At 41.6% G+C, this 23,374-nt stretch overlaps 1 protein-coding gene across 1 annotated transcript in view; it reads left to right on the top strand.

The window, feature by feature from the left end:
* The window catches only part of hspg2 (heparan sulfate proteoglycan 2), a 97,635-nt gene that overhangs the window by 43,925 nt on the left and 30,336 nt on the right, over window positions 1–23,374 (top strand). Inside the window, exons 12-48 of the mRNA XM_059332419.1 lie at window positions 543–700; window positions 1,032–1,172; window positions 1,306–1,469; window positions 1,553–1,732; window positions 1,966–2,162; window positions 2,615–2,762; window positions 3,215–3,342; window positions 3,610–3,696; window positions 3,954–4,012; window positions 4,279–4,340; window positions 4,512–4,652; window positions 4,861–5,034; window positions 5,338–5,517; window positions 5,618–5,736; window positions 5,862–5,973; window positions 6,801–6,914; window positions 7,122–7,249; window positions 7,425–7,511; window positions 12,896–12,966; window positions 13,077–13,141; window positions 13,261–13,401; window positions 14,451–14,642; window positions 14,999–15,037; window positions 15,529–15,633; window positions 16,162–16,404; window positions 16,508–16,561; window positions 17,256–17,339; window positions 18,662–18,754; window positions 18,842–18,934; window positions 19,451–19,681; window positions 20,145–20,258; window positions 20,368–20,495; window positions 21,024–21,110; window positions 21,252–21,310; window positions 22,003–22,167; window positions 22,335–22,445; window positions 22,973–23,073. Of these exons, the coding sequence (XP_059188402.1) occupies window positions 543–700; window positions 1,032–1,172; window positions 1,306–1,469; window positions 1,553–1,732; window positions 1,966–2,162; window positions 2,615–2,762; window positions 3,215–3,342; window positions 3,610–3,696; window positions 3,954–4,012; window positions 4,279–4,340; window positions 4,512–4,652; window positions 4,861–5,034; window positions 5,338–5,517; window positions 5,618–5,736; window positions 5,862–5,973; window positions 6,801–6,914; window positions 7,122–7,249; window positions 7,425–7,511; window positions 12,896–12,966; window positions 13,077–13,141; window positions 13,261–13,401; window positions 14,451–14,642; window positions 14,999–15,037; window positions 15,529–15,633; window positions 16,162–16,404; window positions 16,508–16,561; window positions 17,256–17,339; window positions 18,662–18,754; window positions 18,842–18,934; window positions 19,451–19,681; window positions 20,145–20,258; window positions 20,368–20,495; window positions 21,024–21,110; window positions 21,252–21,310; window positions 22,003–22,167; window positions 22,335–22,445; window positions 22,973–23,073 (4,555 nt within the window). The remainder of the gene's footprint in view (window positions 1–542; window positions 701–1,031; window positions 1,173–1,305; window positions 1,470–1,552; window positions 1,733–1,965; window positions 2,163–2,614; window positions 2,763–3,214; window positions 3,343–3,609; window positions 3,697–3,953; window positions 4,013–4,278; window positions 4,341–4,511; window positions 4,653–4,860; window positions 5,035–5,337; window positions 5,518–5,617; window positions 5,737–5,861; window positions 5,974–6,800; window positions 6,915–7,121; window positions 7,250–7,424; window positions 7,512–12,895; window positions 12,967–13,076; window positions 13,142–13,260; window positions 13,402–14,450; window positions 14,643–14,998; window positions 15,038–15,528; window positions 15,634–16,161; window positions 16,405–16,507; window positions 16,562–17,255; window positions 17,340–18,661; window positions 18,755–18,841; window positions 18,935–19,450; window positions 19,682–20,144; window positions 20,259–20,367; window positions 20,496–21,023; window positions 21,111–21,251; window positions 21,311–22,002; window positions 22,168–22,334; window positions 22,446–22,972; window positions 23,074–23,374) is intronic.

Raw genomic sequence — 23,374 nt, forward strand, 5'->3', positions numbered from 1 at the left:
AAGATTACTCAGGGTTTATGGAAAATGCTGTCCAGATTATTTTGAATATCTCAAAATCTGATGCGCTCTGAATATTAAAAACTGATTTTTGTTGATGCTACTTTACGGAAAACATGTGTTTCACTATTTGGGCAAGCAGTCTCGAACAAAACATCTGCAACTGGTGAAAGCCAATTTTTCTAATTAGGCTGCGGCCGACCATGAAGATTAGAAAATGACTATGATTTTTTCCTCTCTACACATTTCTCACCTGACATATGATGACTTTCATTAGCACTGTTTATCTTTATTTAGACCTGTGATTCTATTTACTGAGGTATTTGTGGCATTCTCCAACACCAAAATTTGCTGCTTCATTCTGGGCGTAGTCTCATTTGTGTGTGGTTTGGCAATCACAGTTTGATTTTATGGAGTTTCTGTTTCTGCAGAATGATACAGTGAGAGTCAGAAACAGAAGAGTTTTTATTATGTTTCCTGCCAGACTCTCCGCTAACTTTTGCAATGTAAAAGCAATCATTTTTGCTGTAATTCTGTGTTTCCAGGATCTCCATGTCCAGCGAGAATGGCCATGGAACTCTGATTATTCGCGATGTGAAGGAGGCGGATCAGGGGGCGTACACCTGTGAAGCCATCAATGCTAAAGGCCTGGTGTTTGGTATCCCCGACGGAGTTCTAACCCTCCTATCAAATCCAAATCCAGGTACTGACACATATGGCTACCAGAACCAACACCACTACCCTTGGAGTGACACTGATACTGTTAGAAAACTTTGTTTGATACCTTTTTTTTTTTTTCAATCTTTCTTCTAACCACAATACAGACTGTATGGTTGGGTCGTAACTGCTGTGGTGGTTGTACTTTTTTTCTAGTTCTGGGTACAAAAAAAATAGAATGCAGGCATTGTTATAAAGTTTCGATAATAATTATGACAGTGTTATTTCAATTGGTACTTTAAAGGTTCCCAGCCCTACTGACACTTTTTATTGCTGTGGGTTCGCCATCAGAAACACTACATTTTTTTTCTTTGTAGGCAACTGTCCTGATGGTCACTTCAGTGTGGAAGGCCGCTGCGTGTCCTGCTTCTGTGCTGGAATCTCCAAGAACTGCAAGGGCACTGGGCGCTACCGCAACCAGATCAGCCTGCGTTTCACTGACGAGGAAGACTTCAAAGGCACTGAAGCAATTGATGCTTATGAAACAGATAGAGAGCTAACAGACACTTTCAGCTGAGATATCTTCAAACATTTGTGAAGTTGTAACATTCAGAGCATGGAACTGACTAAATCTGTTGTTTTTACTTCCAGGAGTGAATGTCACATACCCATCTCGGCCAGGCACTCCTCCTCTCTCCTCCACTCAGCTGCTTGTTAACCCAGATATGGGAGAGTTCCAGCTTGTCGACTTGTCGCGCCGTTTCCTCAACCTTGACTCCTTCTGGACCCTACCACGCCAGTTCCTGGGCAACAAGGTAAAACATAAAAATATTTCTAGACTTTATTTTGCTAAACATATGATCACATTTGGCATTAAGACCATTTCATCTGTTTCTAGATCGACTCCTATGGTGGATCCCTGAGGTTTAAGGTGCGGTACATATTGGCTCGCGGTTTGTCTGAGCCAATGGAGAAGCCGGATGTGATGCTGGTTGGAAATGGACGCAGGCTTGTGTACCGCAGAGGCAACCCCACCCCTTCCCAAGTGGTCAACCAGAAGGAGGTCAAATTCACTGAAGTAAGTCTTTGGTTAAGAAAGTGCAAATTCTGCTCAATCCTGTGGTAAATGTGTGAGCATGTTATTCTTTGAATATAAAAAAATGTTAAAAACGAGGAATAAGAATACACAGTTAACACCCAAACCAACAAAAAAATTTCACTTTTATTATAATGCAAAAATAAACATCCCCTTTAAAAAATATAAAATTAATTTTAAGTGCATACATCAGTTAATCAGCTAGAGTTTTTTAGGATAACTGGCAGCACTCCAATGGTCGCACTGTGAGCCGGGAGGACTTGATGATGACGTTGGCAAACCTGGACAGCATCAACATCCGCACCATCTACGACAGCCACATGGTCAGCGTGGCACTCAGTGACATCGTCATGGATACCACCAGTGTGGAGTTCAGCATTATGGGTCATGCTAAGGATGTTGAGGAGTGCAGGTAAGAAAAGGAAACCCTCAAGCAGGATTCTGTGGGATAAAGGGAGATGGTAAATCTTTACCAGCTGTCAGTCAGCAGCCTGCAATCAAAGCAACATGTTGGGACGTGTCCAGTGTGTCCATGTTTAGAGTGAAAAGTGCTGCACAGTGAAACAGTAACTTTCACACATACAATGAAACTCTTGTTTTTTAAATAGTTACAAATAATTGTCAGGTTCAATTTCCGGCCAGTGGCCTTTGTTGCGTGTCATCCCCCTCTCATGCTGCTTCTCCAGCTGCTTGTGTTTTTGTCAGCGTCTCCACTGTAAACTATCTTTTCTTATTTAAGTCAGCTGTTTTTTATTAACAACATGAGGAAAGTATGCAATTGGTTCTGTTGTAATTTGACTCTTTCATAGTGGAAACAGTTGGATTGAAACCCTGCTTGATGACCGTCTAATTTATCGTTCCCAGATGTCCTCCTGGATACTCGGGCCTGTCCTGTGAGATGTGCTCCTCTGGTTTCGAGCGTGTCCCTGGTGGCCTCTATCTTGGCACCTGTGCTGGTTGTAACTGTAATGGACATGCCAGCGCTTGTGATCCAATCAGCGGGCACTGTTTGGTAATAGCTAACTCCCTCTTTGGCAAGAATGGCATTTATAATGAACTGGAATTAGCTTATAATAATTTCCTGACTGTAAAATGTTGAAGAGCTGAGCTTGTTGATCAAAACAGATGTTTGTTTGTTTAGACAAAAAGCTCTTTTTCATTTTCTTGCCAAGAGTTAGTCAAGAAGATCAATAGCACTCTTGAGAATGACATCTAAATATGAAACTAGAGCAAGTAGGCAATTAGCTTAGCTTAGAATAAAGAATGGAACCAGGTGGAAAAAATGTTGTAAAGGCAAGCTGATTCCCCCCGTTTCCAGTCTTTTTGCTTAGTTAATCAACTCCTAGCTCTAGTCTCATAACGTACCGGCACGAAAAAGTGTATTTTCCAAAATGTTAAACTATTCCTTTCTATTTTGAGTGGCGTCCCTGCCAGAGAATGATTGGTGTGTTCTCTCTGCCGCAGAGCTGCCAGCACAACACAGAAGGCCCTCAGTGTGACAAGTGTCGCCCAGGCTACTTTGGTGACCCGAGCAGAGGTCGCCCCGATGACTGCAAGCCCTGCCCCTGCCCGTACTCTGAGACCTCACGCCGGTAAGGTCACACCCAGACCACACACACACACACACACACACACACTCTACTATACATCTTCATCTACTGTACAAATAGGGCCAGACACATGAACACCCACAAACCACACAAGGTATCAGTGGGAATAGGGTGAGCTATTTGCCCCGCATTTTTTCATTCCTAAAAGCTGAGATCAGATAATTTAGCATTGCTTTATTCATTTAACATGCTACTCATTAACCCACAGTTGTAGATTTTAACCTATGGCTTATTTGCTGGGCTTTGTAGGTTTTCTGACACCTGCTTCGTGGACGTTGACCAACAGCCAACATGTGACGCCTGCAGGCCCGGATACACAGGAAGACGCTGTGAAAAGTGAGGAAACTTATATCACTAACTGTGCCTTTAAATTGCAGTATTAATCGTTTGGAGATGGAAGCAATATGGTTTATAAGGAACAGCATCAACTTTTAATGATTGGTAGTAATTAAAGATGTAATTGTTATAATATAGCATATTATCATGATGACAAATTACTCCAGATTATGGTTTGGATGATTGGAACAGGCAGGACAAGCTATAACAAATGCTTGTGGTAAATCATATCTCTTGTATTTTTTGTTTTATTCCAGGTGTGCTCCTGGTTACCAGGGTAACCCCCTTCTGCCTAATGGAAAATGTCTTCCCAACTGTGAGTATATGTTAAAAAAATGTCACCAGCATTTCTGAAATTGTCATTTCAAGGCATTAAATCAATAGAAGCTGTACCCAGATTGTTTCACCATGCAGCGATATGATCACAGGGAGGTCTGTGTAATGATTACCATAGTTTTCCCCCTGGTGTTACAGTAGGCAGTAGTATGTGGTCATGCCTCAGGTATGCAGAATTGCTGGAACACTCCCAGGTGCACTTTCCACCCCATAAGTCATCTTCTTTCCATTGCTTTCTTTTTGCAGCAAGCTCCAAATGTGATAACAGAGGAACTATCAGCTCCAGCGGCAGACCATGCAGCTGCAAGGTATATATGCAGTGTGGTAGGGTGCTAAGTGAAATGTTAAGATTATATTATAACCATTTCTTGTGAAATCTGTTGTGTGTTTGAGGCTTCTGGTTTCTCCTATCATCTCTTATGAAAGAGCGTGACAGGCAGATGGATTACATCTGTGCATGTGTTTGTTGTGTGTTGCAGAACAACGTGGCAGGCGCTCTGTGTGACGAGTGCAAGGCCGGGTTCTTCCATCTATCAGAGACCAACCCTGAGGGCTGTCTACGTTGTTTCTGTATGGGCGTCACCAAACAGTGCTCCAGCTCCACTTGGAATAGAGACCAGGTAGGTTGCCAAGCTACGAATGACACAGGGAGGGGTGGATATTTTTGGTATCAAAGTTTGACTCAACATTTGTGCAGTCATGCTGTATCAGCAAATCCTTTCAGAAGCTCAGTGGGGAGATGTGATGTGCAAACAGTGATTGTGAGTCTGCGAGCACGTGTAAATCTCGGTTCACATCTCATTCACACAAATTGTTTGTGTCTCTCAGGTGCGAGGTGGGGTGAACGGGCAGCTCTTCTCCCTCACAAACAGTGCCAATACCAAAACTATCTCTGAAGGCATCACCCAGAGGGGCTCCTCTGAAGTTGTCTACCGCTCATTCTCCAGCGTCCCCAACGACATCTACTACTGGGTCCTTCCTGGGAGCTTCAGAGGAGATAAGGTGAGAGAAAAACAACAAAGTAGAGAGCAGTGTAGGGGATAAGAGAAGAAAAAACTTTCAAGTGTTAGTGAGGCTACATTTCTCTGCCCTTTCTGTCCCACTCAGCCAAGCCTCAACATGTTGTCAAGTGAAAAGGCTGCACTTATCCACACAGCAGGCCTCCTTTGAACCTTTGGCTTGAATTCACAGACAAGCCCAACATGGATGTCTTGTGACTTCCCCCACAGTATCATAGGGGTGAAATACCTTTCCACCATTCAGTGTTGTTGAGATGAACTTCTCTTTTCACCATGTTGCTACCAGGTGACAGCCTATGGTGGGGAGCTTCGCTACACAATTCGCTTTGAACCGTCTCAGCGCTCGCTGGTGATTGACGGTCAGCCAGATGTGGTTCTCCAAGGCAATGGCATCTTCCTGGAGCACATCTCACCGAAAAAGCCTCTCCCACGTGTCCAACAAACTGTCACTGTGACCTTCAGAGAGGTGTGTTTCATTGTTTTTGTTTCGTTTTGCTAAAATTGAATCCTAACAATGATTGACTAAATTTCCTCTTTTTTCTATTCTCCGTTTCTCTGGTTGATAGTCTGCATGGCGTCGCGCTGACCGGCAGCCATGTACTCGTGAGCACCTGCTGATGGCCCTGGCTGATGTTACTGTCTTTATGATCAGGGCTACCTACGCAGACAAGATGGCTGAGAGCAGGTATGATGGGAGCTTTCTCTATCACTGCACAGCTCATTCATATACCTCAAAATGAATCTGACAGCATTGCACTTAAAGGCAAACATAAAGTGTATTGTTCATTGTGCGTTTTTATGTATAAATAGTATCTCAGACATCAAGATGGACGTTGCTGTTCCCCACTCTACTGGCAATGAACTTGCTCTGGAGGTGGAAGAGTGCGCCTGCCCTCAGGGATACAAAGGACCCTCCTGCCAGGTACACATAGATTACAGAGAAGTAGTTTAAATAACTAGTAGACTTTGAGTTGACTCTCTGAACCCCGAGCAGTTTGAGGACGTTTTTTCTCCCGTCATTTATTACTAACTTTAGCCTCATTTTTCTCTGCAATATATTCATGCACCTCTATGGAAACAGCACAATTATGTTGAGAAGTAGGGAGCATTAAAAAAATAAATGTCATTATTTCAAGAATAACACAATTATGGTGCCACAAATCATAAAAAAAGAGTTAATTTAACAAAAATTGGATGTGGAGTCATTCTTAGTTGGGCTGTGAGACACAGAGAGTTTCATGTTTATACAGGATCAGTTTAGTGCCCGAGGTTAATTTTTGGGGGACATTTTAAATGAGACGTAGAATATAGAGTGATTTTGATGAAATACCACAATTTTAAGCTTCAATCTGGTTACTTTCAATGATGAAAGTGTTTGTCATACAACTGCAAGGAAAGTTGAAAACAGATTAAAATATGTGTTATGTCCAATAAACATGGCGTCATTTGGGAGGTTCTTTTTAAAAGTAAACATGCTTATCAAACCTGTCTGTGGTTCTTAGTTTCAGAGGGTTATTAATTTACCATTTCCATGTCAAAATCAAACTTTCATGATCAAGATTAGATTTTAAAAGACATAAAGGCAATCACAGATATGCCTAAGCTTGTTAATAATAGCACAGTGCATTTGTTTCCATTACAGTCCTTGGTGATAATTGCAGTGTGTCTCTGTGCTGCAGTGGAACAAGGATGTATTCCTCTTTGTCATCACTTGTCTCTCACCTGAGGTGTTTTTCCATCACAATGCAGGAGTGTGATGAAGGCTACACTCGGACTAGTTCTGGTCTTTACCTGGGGACTTGTGAGAGGTGCGACTGCAATGGTCACGCCAGTGGCTGTGACGCGGAGACCGGCAGGTGTCTGGTAGGTGTTCTGCTACTCTTCGTCTTCTCTCTCAATTCTTTGCCACCATGGAACCTGCTTTGATCTGTTTTAGTCTGTGCAGTGGAATGTGCTAATGGTTTCTTGGCGAATCCCAACATGTGGAAACACAGCATCACTCATAAGCACTGTACATTCAACTGTTCCATGGCTCTCACCTTAGTTTTTTGTGTGTGTCCTGACCAAAAGCAATGCCTCCATAACACCGACGGGCCAAGGTGTGAGCGCTGTCAGCCTGGCTTCTATGGAAACCCGGTAACGGGTGGTGCTCAGGCCTGCCAGCCCTGCCCCTGTCCTGGAACGGCTTCCAGCAACCAGTAAGTTCATGTCTTAAAGTCTTTTGAATCTGTGTCAGTTTTGTTAATGCTGGATTAGGATAAATAAACAGTGTGCAATGCTGAAACAACTCAAGTGGGCCACACTGTACATGATATAACATGATCACTGCCAAAAGAGCATCTTCTCAGTGTGCTTGGCCCTCTGTTGGCACAGATTCTCTCCAACCTGTTATCTGGAGTCAGACGGTGAGCCGACCTGTGAAAACTGTCCCCCTGGATATGCTGGCAGACGCTGTGAAAGGTACGCCCCTCTCCTTCTCTTTCTGATTTTCCTTTCCCTCTCCGTCTTCCTCTCACGGTCATCTGGACACGGCTCAGTGTTTTGGGTTACAGGCCGGGCTGGCAGCAAGGTTAGCAGGGGCTGGCAGTATCACCCAGTGGTTCAATTCACATGAAAGGGATATAAGCATGTGTGTGGTTCAAATCCTTCTGTTTTTGTCAGTTGTGATTGAGTGGTGTCAGTCCAGGAATGGGAGATGCAGTGCAGTGCCACCCATTCTGAAGTTTTTACTGTGTGCTGTTTTTCCAGATCTGCTGGTGGTTATTGTTTTCCTGGATTTATTGATTTTCAAAATGTAAGGTCATTTCTGCTGTGGTAGAATAATACATCTTTGTTATAGGATAAGGGGCCTTTGGTGGTACTGAGTCTGTCATCACTCAGATTTTATTGTTTGTGGAAAAATAAATTTGCCAAAAGAGAACTAAAAGTGCTGTATGTCCTGAGGAAACCTTAAGTTTAGTTGGCTTTAGATCTTACCTTTGCTTTCCTTTGTCCTCTGCTTTACCTCCAGAAGCCTTCTCAAAGGTTGCTTTCTGCTTCAGCTTTGCGCTTTGCTGGTAGTGAAATTTAAAGGTGTTTGCTCATGTGGTTTTCTCTCTGTGCACAGACCAGATATATTTTCTGGGTCTCTGTGACATAAATGTAGATGTGGCATTTATGAGGAATCCTGTCTGGCTAATCAATCTTTGCCGCTCCGAGGGCAAAGATGACGAGGGGACTTGGGTGTAAGACGCAACTTTATAAATAATTTATTATCTGAACGTCTCTACCTGCATCATACCTGATTCTACTGTTTTGACATTAAGAGAAGAGAAGCCGTCTGCAGACAGTTGTGGGGACCCCTTCCTGGAGAAGCAGATAGAGGGCCTCCTACCTGTGGGATGTGGAGCTGAAGCAGTATTTAATTTTAGCTTGGAGAAAGAGATGCTACAGTATGGCAGTGGAGACGATGAAACCACAGGAACAACCATCATCCCTACTAGGACTTTAATGTCTACTGCAATCCACCTACGCACTACTCGTGCTGTTGGGGTGGGCACTGTCTTAGTCACCCCCAACAAATCAGCACCCAGACTCCCACCACGCTTCACACCCAGCCCAGAGAGCAGAGACTCCAGCTTCCAGCATCTGCTCCGGTTTCACCTGAACACCTTTAACCAGCGCCTCAGCATGCTGGAGAAAAACACGCTTGACATGAAGGACAGTATTCACAGTATGGAGGACCAGCAGAGTCATCTCAGCTCCCAGCTGAAGGAGCTCATCACTATCCAGTCAGCTGGGGAGAAGAACAAGAAAGTTGGTGAGCTGGAGAAGGGCTACTCAGACATGGACACCCGTCTGAGCAGACTGGAGGCTAGGCTGGAGATCCTGATCGACGGCTTCACCGCCCTGGCTCAGGAGATGAACAAAATGAAACGTACAAGACATGTCTCCCGTTCACTCCAAGAAACGAGGGCTCTGCCTTCAGTCTCTACAGTCCTCCCGCTCCCATCGTACTCAACACGTCAACCTCCAGTCAGAATTATACCCACGGAGAGGCCATTGACCAGTAGAGCCACAGTACCCAAAAGCATACCGACCCCAGGCCTCCCGGCGTACAAATCCACCTCTGCTCCTCAGAGGGAAAGAAAACTCAAATCAACACCCACAAGGTCAACAAATAAGTCAAGGACCACCCTGAAAAAACCTAGGACTACTTCAAAGTCTACATCTAAATCTACAGTGAAGCCTAAAACAAAAAGTCCTGAAGCTAGGACGTCTGCTGTGACATCTAAACGTGTTTCACAGCCAAGACAAACAAGACAAAAGCAAGTTAAAGAAGAAATTACTAAATTTCAACTGGAGCCACCATCTCACAAACCAAAGCACGAACAGGTCAACAAAAAGGATTCATCAACCAACAGAAACAATCAACGTAACAAGTCGTTCAGATCAGATGCACCAGATCCAAAGAAGGTTCGGGAGGCTGAAAAGTCTTCAGATGGCGATTCAAAGAAATCGTCAAATCCACACAAGGGCAATGCATACAAGTTGGTCTCTAACAATACAAAGAATTCTGCAAAGAACACAGTCACAACCACAAAACCTACTAAGACTACTACTGCGAAGAAGTCAGTAAAAAGGACAACTGCAAAGAAGACTCCTAGCACAACAGTGAAAAGGACAACAACCCCTGCTAAAAACAAGGCTGCTACTGCAAAAAAGAAGCCCAGCACAACAGTGAAAAGGAAATCGACTCCCCCTACGACCAAGGCTACTACTGCAAAGAAGGTAACTAAAAAAACTCAGCAGAAGAAAAAGAAGAAAGATAGTCAATCTGGTGTTTTGGACCTACTGCGGCTCTTACAAGGAGGTCACAATTCTGCAAAGCGGAAAAGTAATCAGGATGGTTCTCTTCATGTTGTCTTGGGAAGGCTGGCCATTCCTATCAGAATTATCCCTGATGACTAGGGATTATTATGTTGTATTTTATTGGTTGTAATTTGTTTCCATTGTTTTTATCTCGGTATTTATATCTGTTACTGTAAACACGCTGAACTTAATGAAGGGATTGATTTTATGACCCTGTTATTTTAAAGGGAGTGTTCACATGCTCAATGGCACCATGATGTGGTGTTATGTTATACAAATGGCCTTTTAAGGTGTATTTTATTACAATTATTGCACAAAATCTTGCTATGAAGAGATGGCTTTGCATTAGTACCTCTTGTATGTATACAGTTGTCCATTGTGTTATGGCCAGACTACCTCAAATTTTACAAGTACCCCGCCCAACCCTTTGTTAGATCACTCTGAAAACCTCATGCCCATTCTTGTTTCCTGCATTTCACATGGGTATGCATTTACTGGTGTTTTTAAATTATATGTGCTGCTATCCTGGAAAGCCTTACACCTCCATGTCAGCCTGTGATTTTAGGACGTATCGTTTGCAGTTTCTGTGCTGAATGTTTTTTTATTGCAAGAGCCCCAACATGTTCTAAAAATGTTTTCCCATTGTCTTAAGAAGATTAGTTCAAATGTAAAATTTCAAGGAAAAAGAACCGGTACATTACCATCAAGACAACATCCCGCTAGTAGCCTTCCGTGCTGCAGTAATAATTATATGCATCAATATAGAAAGATGGGAAGTGAAAAACAACATACTTATTTTGGTTTTTCACAGAGCTTTAACAGCAATGAAGCTTCAGACTGATATTCATGGTCCCAACAAGATTTGATTCCCTGGTTCTTCACTTAGCACCACTAAAAGGTCATAATGTTTTGTTGTCCAATACTTTTGTTTACAAGCAAGTGGGAAAATTAATAAGAGCTTTATAAGCCTCTGCTGGACTTTGTATTTGTGCTAAAATAATATGGTAAACATGGTAAAAATCATACCTGCTAATATCAGCATGTTATCGTTACCATTGTGATATGTTAGCATTTAGCTCATAACTCAGCTTTGCCTAAGAACAGCATCACAGAGCTGCTAGCATGACTTCAGATTCTTTCTGATGAATTAAACGTCTTGGGAGCTTGAACATGCTCCACTATATTCATGGCATCCTGCCAGCTAGGTTATGAGGCATATTGGTGAAAAGTTGACAAGGTCTGATTGTAGCTGTAGATAAAAGGTCATGTGTTCGACAAAAGCAATAAGACCACAGTAGATATAACGGAAATCCACCATTTATTTATTTTTATTTTTAGAAATATTGGGTAAAATAAATTACTTTACATCAAATACAGTTGTATCAAATATTAACATCATAATTTGACATCATCAGTACACTACCAGAAAACTCATGGTGCGACCATAGTGGACGGGGATCCTCCTCTGTGGAGCATGACATGTTTATGAAAATGGAATTTATATTACCTTTTTATATTTTGTACATACCTGTTCATATTTTTGCACATGGTACTAGAAGAAAGGTCGGGCACTCTTGAAAACAACTGGATTCATCTTGTGGGGACCATGAATATGTATAGTTCATTTTAAGGCATTCTGGCCAGTAGTTGTCAAGACAAAAGCATTGGATGTTCACCATCCAAAATTTCCACTAGCGGGATGTAAGTAATGTATAGAAACAGTTTTCAAGATCATTGTATTTTGTTTTAAATTAACTTTAAAATTGTTTGTCAAATTCATTTTAATGTGATGTGATAACACATTGTCATGTTGTGTTTATCCATGAGATTATGCCCTTTCTTAATAGCCTTTAGTCATGAACATTTTCAGCATTTTCCCATCACCATGTCTGTTTTCATGTATTTTCTATGATCCAATGTAACAAGATTAATTCTTATGTTTAAATCTATAAAACATCACTGACTGGAAGGACTGAGTTAACCACGCTTTAGAAATGATTATACGCCTCAGGATTTAGTTTGAATAGGGTTTCCCAAAGCAAGTTCATAGCATGGAAGTTCTCTTGTTGGCTGCTGACCGGCGGACCTGCCAGTGGACAGGTGAGGTAAGACTGATAGCAGCTGCCCTGCACAGATCTGTTGTTGGATGAGCCTTTGCTCTGGTGGCAGTGTTGTTTGCTTGGGTTGAAGGCGTATCGCTTTGCTATATCACAACGTCAGAATAACTTGTCTTGTTAGCAGCTTAGCTTCTCTTTCTACAGCTCTTTATATCAGTGCTATCTGTACTCTGCTTTTTTTCTAATATCAATTCTGTGTTTGTGACGCTTTCATTTAAACTTTTTTTTGTTTTCATTTGGTGATATTTTCCCTGTAAATGTTTCTGGTCCTGTGCAAAGGTGTTCCTCAGTTTTGGTTGTTTGTTCATTCATTCATTCGTTCATTCATTCATTCATTCATTCATTCATTCATTATCCTTAACTGATTATCCGAACTCCGCCTTCTCGCCCAATGTCAGCTGGGATGGGCTCCAGCACCCTGCAACCCGTGTTCAGATAAGTGGTAGGTTAAGGATAATGAATGAGTTTCGGTTGTAGAGATGGAATCAACATCTGTGTCATGTTGAATGTTTTAGCAGCGGCTGTGCTTTATCCATCTCAAAGCGATATTTCATGATCTTTTTTTCTCTGGGAAAACTGTGTGTATTCAGTGCAAAAGCTGGGTGTGAATATGAGACTAGTGCTCAGAGCAGATATGAGTGGTTACCGGATGGAACAGCAGAATAGCTTCTATGTGTTTTGTCTGAATGACTCAGTCCTTTGTTCGTGGTTGAGGTCTGTCCTGGGTCAAGAAGACTCCCAAAAGAACACAATTCATCAAATGTATCACTTATTGCAGACTTTCCAGCTTCCTGCCTTATTGTTCTTTGGGTTAAAACTTGTATCCTCTTTGAGTGGAAATATTTACTCAAACACAATGTCTATTTTTTATTTCAGATGTGCCCCAGGATACACCGGCAACCCACTGCTTGGACAGAGATGTAGCGTTGGCAACAATGAAGTCAATGGTACATACTGTGTTTTGATTCAGGAACATGACAGATATTGTTCCATCTTCCAGTTTGTTCTTGTGGGGCTGGTACACGTTGTAACTATCTGGTCTACCATCCTGTTCCAGGTAACTGCTATAACTGTCACCAAAGAGGAACTGAAGGCTGCAATGGTGGTACATGCCTCTGCAAGGTGATCAAACAACCCAACTTTCTGGTTGTTGTTATCTTTTGCATCCTTGTTCCCATTTCCAAGGCAGACTAGAACGGACAGATTGCCTCGTATCTCACTTCCTTGATAATGTGTTGCAGATGAACGTTGAAGGACCATCTTGCGCCAGCTGCAAGTCTGGTACCTTCCATCTCAGCCCGGATAACAAAGATGGCTGCCTGTCTTGTTTCTGTATGGGCGTCACTCAGCAGTGCAGCAGCTCTACCCACTACAGAGACCTGGTGAGGCCTTTTACTGTTATATGACACAATGACATGGCAGCAGTGCAATGATTCATACCTCCAAACAACCAATCCGAATGTAAAGTTTGCACTGGTTAAAGCAACTATGCTGCAGTAAAGATCATATCAGCAATTGTTTGTTGTTTGTTATTTGTTATAGCAAAAAGATGTGTGTATTCTACGTTTACCCTCATCACAACTGCCTTAAGTGGTTCTGATCCATTGAGATCATATCCATTAGTGGTGTTGTCCAGAGACTGACTGACACACACACACACACACACACAGGCAATTAATTCTGCACAGTAAACTCTCCAATGAATAAATGCAAGGATAAATTTGACTTCTTGTGTCTTAGAATTTCTCCAGGGCACAAGTGTGAGGAACATGAAGTCTATAAAGTCACAAATAGACCTTTAGGGTAAGCCTTGATTGATAGGTTGGGAAGCAAAACACTTGAGTGTTCTGTCCTTGTATCAAGAAATACTGACAGTTATAACACTGTACATTAGTGAATTGTCATTTCCCAAATGACTGGCAACAAGAGCATCACCCACGCCTGATTTCTATGGTATTACCTTTTTTGTTCTCTTTTTGCCAAGCTTCAGTGTTGCATAAGTACGCTATTGTTTGGGAGGCTTTCTACTTTTTCTCTTTCTTTTTTTACATTTACAAAGATAGTTAACAGCAGCTGATTAGCCAGTTGTTATGAACATTGGCACATTGTTCGAGGTCAGAAATGCAAGTATCTTGAAACATTGTCTTTCTTCCACCACAGTCAGTCAAAAGTTTTGACTATTTAACTTTATTTGTTCCTGAGGGTCAAGATGAACTTACTGACTCATTTATTTTTGACTATATAGTAATCTGCAATCCAGATTTATCTTATGAATTGACTTTGCCCATTTCCTTACAGTGTTAATGCTGTCAGTGTCAGCAAAGTGAGCCCTATGTCCAATCACAATCAAAGTTTCTACAGTAGTTTTATCACTTATTATTTAAATGCATGCTTTTTTGCCGTTTTATATTGTGTGTATGTGCTCCTGCAGGTTTCCTCGGTCTTCTCTCCAGGAAACTTCCAGAGATTCGCTCTGGTCAACCGTCAACGCACCAACCGCATCTCCACTGGTTTCACTGTGGAGGTTTCCACTGAAGGCACTCAGCTGTCCTACACCAACTTTGACTACCTGGGACAGGAGCCTCATTACTGGCAGCTTCCAGGGGCCTACCAGGGAGACAAGGTCAGAATAAAGAGCAGATAGGGAAGCTAAATCAGTGGAAGTAGCCCAAGCAAGACCATGAACCCCTTAACACTGTATCAAAGGGGCGGAGCGGCACCCATCAGAAACTTGTAGACCCTTCTTATTCTATTGCTATCTCTATTTTTCTGTTTCATCTTACTTCAAACTGCAGCCTATCTTTCTTTTTTTCAAGCAGATTGCTTTTTCAGTCTGTGTGCAACTTCTTTGCCTCCGTTGCTACAGTTTGTTTCATCTTTTCAACTCTGTGTGTTCACAGGGTGAAATAATGTGCACAGATTTAATGACCCATAACACAGCTCTCCATTTCTTTGTGTTTGCCCTTGCATTCTCTATAGAAAGATTCTTTCTTTGCTCGCACGAAACGAGCACAGCAGGTACAGTAATGTCAGCCTGTGGTTGTCATGCTGCAACTATAGTTTTTGTTTGAAGTACAGTGCTGTTGGGCATGTTTGAAAAATAACTGTTTATGTGGTATTGTGCCATAAACTGAATGTCATACATTGTGGTTTTTATGTCTTGCATATCCATACATTATGGACAAAATTTTTATTGTTTTAATCATTTTCGTGTTCATTGAATAGTTTTTTTAGAAGTGTTTGTTTTACAGCAGTGAATGCATTTGCAGCTGAAGGTTGCCACTAAGTGTCTTTTGGATTTGACCCCTCACATTGCAGTGCATATTGCGGACAGAAATTGCTTTCTGCTCCACATCACATGAGCCATGTAAACAGATTGATCATTAATGGCCCATTAAAGAACTTCATACCATTTAACTTTGCTCGAATAGCACTGCCATAACACCCGAATACCATCAGCTCAGTGATAAGGAAAGTGATCAAAGAGCTTGCTTTATCCACTTCAATAGAGTGACTCGTACTTGCCAGAGGAGCAGCTAAGGAAGGATGCTTCCATTTGGAACCTAATGGCCTCTGAACGTAAAGACATCCACAGATCCAAAAGGGCTAGCCAGGTAATTGGTATGAACTGCACTGTAGATTGTTATAATGAAGGCAACACTCACACGTCTAATGGGAATAACTGACTCACAGTGTTTCTGTCATTATAAGCTAACACGCTGAGAGTTTGTGGACATCTATGCAAAATAAATGACCTCTGTTCTTAGATGATAGAATAGCATGAGAATCACATCGGTTTGATGAAGGGTCACTGAGCTGTGGCATGTTGTTAGAGTCTGCGTGTGCATTTGCATGTGTGTGAAACACAAAGAGGTCTGCATTGGTACGCAAAGGAAAGTTTCTGCAGTGCAAGAAGTTGGTGATTCGTATGTTTTATTTGTGCGGAGTGATAACAAGTCAGCAGAGACCAAACACTGCTGTGCAGCACATTCAAGCATCAGTAACTAAAAAGCATGACTCAGCATGTCCACCTTTTTACAGTGATGTACATGAGTCTACATTGTCAAAGGACTAAATTCTAAATCGGTTCCCATGGTTACGTACCTTCTGTATCTCCGGTACCCCACTTCCCGCCTCCCCAGGGTGATGTCAGAAAGCTGGACGATGAGGTCTGGGCGCTCTTTAACTTCTCCAATGGACGACCTGGTCCCCCTCACTTGTTCCCCTCCACCTCCTCTAAATCCTCCTCTTCCTCCTCCTCCTCCTCTTCCTCTCGATGGTCATTGCGTAACCTGAGCCCCCCTTCTCCTCCGTCTGGTATCTCCTCTTCAGTTAGACCAACCAGACCCCAACCCTACTCCCCAGGCTACTCTCCCCGTCTGCAGGTACACTCTGTCAGGGATTGCAAGGTGGTTTTGGAGCTTTTTTGTGTCTTGGTCATATTGGTAACTTCTGGTATCTCTCTTTGGCCCTGCTGTGGATCAACAGAGCAAAAACACACTGAGCAAGTCTTCTGCTCGTGCTTCTGGGGACAGCAGCAAGGTAGAGAGTAGCATGACCGATATGTCTTGGTGCAAACTCATAGGAAACTGTAATTCTGTCGCTGATAGTTAAGCTTTAAAAGTTAATCAACAACCAACTGTCCTTAGTTTGTCCAGGGCAGTTAATGTTTAGTTGGGAAACTTGTAACTGCAGCTAACAGATTGGAAGTGTGATCTACTGAAGTAATGTGGAATATATTTAGTTTGTAGAGACCGAAGAATGGATAATTCACACAATTCCAGTGCTCGACTGGGTGGCATTTGCCATTGTTAAGCAAATAGCTCCCACACAGTGCTGTCACTATAATTGTCCACTTGAGTGAAACATTGGTTTTTACAATGCTCTGTCATTATACTGTTGTCTGCTTGAAAACAGCCTCTTACCAAAGCACACGTTAAGCTGTCATTTTCACATTATTGACAGTGGAAGTTGTTGTTTTAGTTGTCAGACAACGCACAATGCGACCTCTATGCTGTCATCAAACTGTCAGCGAAGCCTTTAATAGCACTGGTACTAAAGAACATGTACTTAAATGAGTTTTTTAAGTCGCACACGTGTACCTAGTTGTCCGGTTTTACTCTTCACTTGCTTGCCTGCTTGTACTGCTTCTCTGCCTGCTTATTATTTAGTCTTGCTGCTTCTCTCTCCATCTGTGTCTTATTCTTGTGCCTCTCCTTCCTCCTCTGCCTCTCAGTACGCTCTGGTCTACAAAGGTTTCAGCTTGCACCAGGATGATCTGCTCTACTGGCAGCTCCCAGCGCAGTTCACAGGGGATAAGGTAACTGTGAGAAATTTGGGGTTGATGTCACCTCCTGACCCCTTGTCACCCCTTTGATGTCACAGAAAATACAGCATCCTACTAGTATCCTCATCCTCACCCTCCCTTCTATCCAGTTCCTCACATGTCAACACTCCCAGTGCCCCTAAACTTTGACCCAACCCTCCCAACAAATAAGGGTGTAAAGATGCATCAATAATATATCGATTCAATGATCCAGTGACAATATCGATACATATCATCTTTAAGCTGCACCTTTGTTACAAAATACCCACTTTATATTTATTGTTGTTGGGTATTTAATTGAAAATAGTAGATTTTTTTTTCACTTGAACTTAGTGTGGCAGGCTTTGTTTTATGAGCAAATGTTGTATTGTTGTCCAAAGAATCGATATAATATTTGATCATGATTTACACCCCTACCTCCAAAGTGTCCTCTTGACTTTCTGTTTGAAATTCTTCTTCTGTAGTAAGAGAGGTTTGTGTCATGTTAACGTGACAAGTGTATGTTTTTTTGTTCACAATCCACTGCATCTGTTTCATACAATTTAAAAACAGAAACCACAATTATTCCTTACTACTCTTGGGTTGCACCTGCTCGGCGTCCCATGATTTAACATTTAATATAAGAAGGGTTCCAAATACAAATACCAGAAGTCATATAATTATCTTTTTTATCATTAAAAGGGTTACTATGATTTAGTCTTGCACTTTTATAAAGTTGGGGGAAAACAGAAGGCTACAATTAAAAAAACAAAACAAACAAAAAAACAACAACAGCCAAAATCAATCCAGCAAAGGCTCAGTTTTCCTGATTTAGTTAACTTTATCTCTAGAAAAGATCTTGAATCCTACAATTACCATAATGCAGCTGGACAGCACATTTCACTGGAGCCTCCCTGCGTTCTAATGCCCTCTTATTTTCAAACCAAGCACCCCCAGTTTCTAATACAGGTTTCTGCTAAGAATTTGAACCCAAGCTCATATAATCCTGATGACATCACTGTGACATTATTGGGGTTGTTTTTACAGATTTAAGAAAGCTCCCTCCTGAGCCACAGGCAACATTTTACAACTGTTTTCACAGGCTGAGTAGTGCTCCCCATGACGAGTAAACTAAATCTTGCTAACATGGGTGTGCTCACAAAACTTTGCCCGTTCACATCCTTTTAGGAGATCGGATTTGATGTAACTCTGTGTTGCTCTAAGAAGCCATCTGGCAGTGATTTCTGCTACAGTTGTTTCTGTTTCATCATGGGAATTGCAGCAGGGTTTGGCCTGGCAGAAGATCTAAAGCCTCTCCCCTGCTAAACATGTCTTAGGTGGGTTCTTACGGCGGCAAGATTAAATACACCATCTCCTATGTGGCCGGTCCAAGGGGAACACTACTTGATGATGGTGACGTCCAGATTATTGTGAGTATATGTCGTCATGCTGATTCACTGTTTTCTCCCGTGGTTACATTTGTAGCATTTACTAACCTGTCAGTGTTGTTCCTGTAGGGTAACGACATCACGTTGGTAGCTCGTCAGCCCTGGCAGAGGAGGCAGCAGGGCAGCAGAGAGACTCGCCAGTTTGAGATTGTCTTCAAAGAGGTGAGAGGCTTATAACAGCAAGGTTACATGGCAGTCAGGAGTAAAGTAACCGTCACTGTACAATAAACGACACTTTCACCTTGTTCATATACAGCGCACATAATGTTGATGAACATAATGTATCCTCCATTTGCACTACTATGTATATATTTATATATATGTGTGTGTATATATGTGTGTATATATGTGTGTATGTATGTACATATATGTGTTTATGTATGTATGTTTATGTATATATATATATATATATATCTACTTGCACTAATGTACAGTTTGATCTGCATTTATTTATTTTTATTATTTATTATATAATCTATACCTATATATACTGCATTTTTATACAATTCATTCCTGTATATATTGCAATATGATTCACAATTACTGCTTAATGCACTTCTGGTTAGATGCTATCTGCATTTCGTTGCTTTGTACTTGTGATATGTGCAATGACAATAAAGTTGAATCTAATCTAATCTAATCTAAATAAAAATATCACATCTTCATTTTATTTCACAGGAAAACTGGCGTCGTCCTGATGGCATGCCTGCCACCCGAGAGCACCTGATGATGGTTTTGGCTGATCTGGATGACATCCTGATTCGAGCATCCTACTCCACGGAGATGCGCTCCTCCAGTATCTCTGATATCAGCATGGAAGTTGCGGTGCCCAACTACAGTGGCTTGGCTCAGGCCCTCGAGGTGGAGCAGTGCCGCTGCCCACCTGGATACGAAGGACTGTCTTGCCAGGTAAATTGATCAGTTTTATTTCATTTATTTAATCAAGCACATTTATATTAAAAATCAAGAATGGGACAATAACAAAAATGCTGACAATGTAATCATGATTTGACAAAGTGTTTTATTTCATTAGTAAACACGATTGAAATAGTCTTCTTGTTTTTCCACTTCCATAAATTGATATGATGCGTTCCTATTGAAATAGGTGCATTATTTACAGATTTATAAAATTGCAATAACATCGTATCGTGACTCAAGTATCGGGATAAAATCGTATAGTGGGGACTCTGCTGATTCACACCTCTAATATTAGGTATTGCAATATGCATTAATTCATGTACATTTATCCAAAATGTGTTTCGTGAAAGTGCACGTTTGTGATATGAATGCAAAGCATTAATATAGCTAAATTGTGCAGCATTATTATGCTAATTAATCTATCATTACCTAAATCACATAATGTCTCTTTCAGGACTGTGCAGCTGGATATACTCGCACTGGAGGAGGTTTATACCTCGGCCACTGTGAGCTCTGTGAATGCAACGGCCACTCTGACTCCTGCCACCCTGAGACCGGCATCTGCACGGTATGAAGGACAAGATCAGTGTACTGCTGATACTGGTCTTGTTGTGGATAAATTATAGCACCCTAACGAGATGAGCAGATCCCTAAACACGATACATTTCTCCCTCTAGAGCTGCCTGCATAACACCCAGGGTGAGCTCTGTGAGCAGTGTGCTCCCGGCTTCTTCGGTGACCCCACTGTTGGCACTCCAGAGGACTGCCAGCCCTGCGCCTGCCCTCACACTGACCCAGACAACCAGTGAGTACTGGCACCTGTACCAAGACTTCACATTCCACCTCCATTAATAGCTCAAGACAACTCTGTGTACGCCTCACTTGCTCTTGTTTATACAGCAAATTCTACTGTCTTTTAGATTCCGGAGTTTAAAACATTTCCATTATTAACCAGTTTTCTGCCAACTTCAATACTGTATATTCACTAAAGCTCATTTTTATCCGGTTCAGCATTAGGATGCTGTTGCCCAGTGCTTGTAAAAAATACAGTGCAGTATAATGTATTGAAGAAATAGTGAAGAAATGTTGTAAATCCCTTTAGTATAAATCCCTTTTTTGTTTTATGATTATTATTTCAAGTTTTATATTTTGGTTCCTTTGCTATACTCTGACCTGAAATGACTGACTCTGAAATATATATAGCTGTGTCATAAAATGTTTTTTTTCTTCCAGTCATTTCACAGCAAAAGATGAATATCACACTAAATTCCTTGTTGGGTTTATATTGAACCCTGTTCCTGCTCAGATATTCAGCTTCTTGTCTATGTAACAGGTTCTCTCCCACCTGTGAGAGCCTTGGGAATGGAGGTTACCAGTGTACAGCCTGTCAGCCTGGGTACACTGGTCAGTACTGTGAACGGTAAGATAACCAAACATCACTTCATGTGGGTCAAAACAGTAAAAAAAAATGTTTTTTGATTAATTGCACTTGCCTGTGAGCGGGAAAAACATTGTTCTTTTCTGAACATTTTTTTTCCTATGTCTGTTTTTCCATCATCAGCTGTGCTCCTGGATACGTTGGAAACCCACAGGAGAGAGAGAAGTGTCGTCCATACGATGGTAAGGCTACATTTCATTTTAGTAGAAATATAACAGTGCTCATGTGCATAACATTTTTTTAATATTTTTCTAAGAGAAAATGAAATGCCTGCTTGAAAGATTGTCTATAGTACAATGAAGACAAAGAAAGACAAAAGGGTATTTCACAAAGGAGGCTAAGAAAAGTCAAACTTTTCATTAACTGTGACTCCTGTTTAGGTCACTTGCACAAACCTATGAGTTCTACTTCTCAATTGATACACAAGGCCCTTCAAAATAAAGGCAGGCTTATTACAGGTTTACTCAAAGAGAATTACCCAAAATAGAAAGCGCACACAAACAAACGCAAAGCTAAATAACAATGTAGTTTAATGAAGATTACAAGCAGCAAATCCAGGGATACAGTCTGGCAACCTCACAGAGTCTCAGTGAAGGGTTAGGGTTAGAGTTAAGCTATTGTGCAGGTTAAACAAACAGAAATGTGTTAATTAGTGAGCTTTGAAGGTGCTTGTAGTCAGTGTTGACTGATGACTTAAAAACACAAGTCACCATTGGATTGTATTAATCCAGTTTTACTTTGTGAGATAGAAATAAGAAGTGAAGTCTGCCTTACTGCCTGAGCTCACATGATGAAATACCACTCTGGTGCTGTTTGTTTCAATATTCTCTCAGAGTATTCCTGATGAGTTTGTTCTGACCTTTGCACTTTGCAGCTGCAGCCTCACTGGTGGTGAAAGTTTATCCAGAGAGGGTCCTGTCCTCCCAGGGTGGCTCCGTCACACTCCGCTGTCAGGTGTCCGGCTCTCCTCCTCACTATTTCTACTGGTCCAGAGAGGACGGACGACCCGTCTCCGGCAGTGCTGAGAGACGCAGACAAGGTATCTCACACAGGACAACCACATGACCACAAATAGTCATGTAGATCCAAGAAATCCCCAAAATGTTCATGTAGTATGTTAATGCACTCTTTCTGCTTGTTTGAATCTAAATGCATAAAATGCATGTAATTGATACATATAGGATGACATTTTGTATGTGTGTGCAGGAGCTGAGCTGTACTTCTCCAATGTCCAGCCGACTGATGCCGGCGTTTACGTCTGTACCTGCAGAGACCAGCGCAGCACCAACAGGAGCCGTGCTGAAATTGTTGTCACAAGTGTGTATGGGCTCACTGCCGTATTAGCAAATCGGTTTCCCCCTCTTGCTGCCTATTGCAGCACACTAAATAGATACCATTCGTGGTTCAGCACATGGGTTTGCTTATGCACGGGTTGTGTAAGAAGTCATTTTTCACTTTAGTTGACTGTGGTGTGGTGCATTTCTGGTATTTGGAGTTTTGAAGGTGCTGGTATAAGATGTGCATAACATATTTATTATTATTTTAGTTTTTATGTGATTTTGAAATATTTTTTAGTAGTACCACCAGTTATCACTACTTTTTGAAATTGTTTATCTCTGATGTTTAGGCAATTGGGTTTGATTCAGAGCTTTATTTATACATTTAGGCAGAACAGCTGTGGTTTATCAGCTTTACATACACATTCTACATTTACCTTTATCAATTAGGAAAATGCGGCAAAAACAGAAGAACGTGTTGATCAGTTTGCTTTCATTTTGTGATTTACAACACACTTACTGTACTTTATGATCAATGAGTATGACATAATTTACTCATTTCACCAGATGTCCCATCCAAGGCCATTGAGGTGACAGTGGAGGAGCCCAAAGCCCAGACTGTCAGGGTGGGGTCTACTGTCAACTTCATCTGTACTGCAAAGAGCAAGGTAATGCTGGTTGATTATAATTGTTGTTTTAATTTTACTCCTTTTTTATAAGACATATGTGCACATTTGAAGGAATAGTTCACAATTTTGGGAACTAATCTTAGCACTCATTCTTGCCGAGAGTTAGATAAGAAGATGGATACCACTCAAATATCTGTCCATTAAATATGAAGGCGGAGCCAGCAGCTGGTTAGCTTAGCTTAGCTTAGCATACTGACAGGAAACGGGGAAACAGCAAGCTTGGCTCTGTTTTAAAGGTAAAAATCTCCACCTATTAGCACCTCCAATTAAAAGTCACTGC

This window comes from Centropristis striata, chromosome 5 (assembly GCF_030273125.1).
Source record: "Centropristis striata isolate RG_2023a ecotype Rhode Island chromosome 5, C.striata_1.0, whole genome shotgun sequence".
NCBI lineage: Eukaryota > Metazoa > Chordata > Actinopteri > Perciformes > Serranidae > Centropristis > Centropristis striata.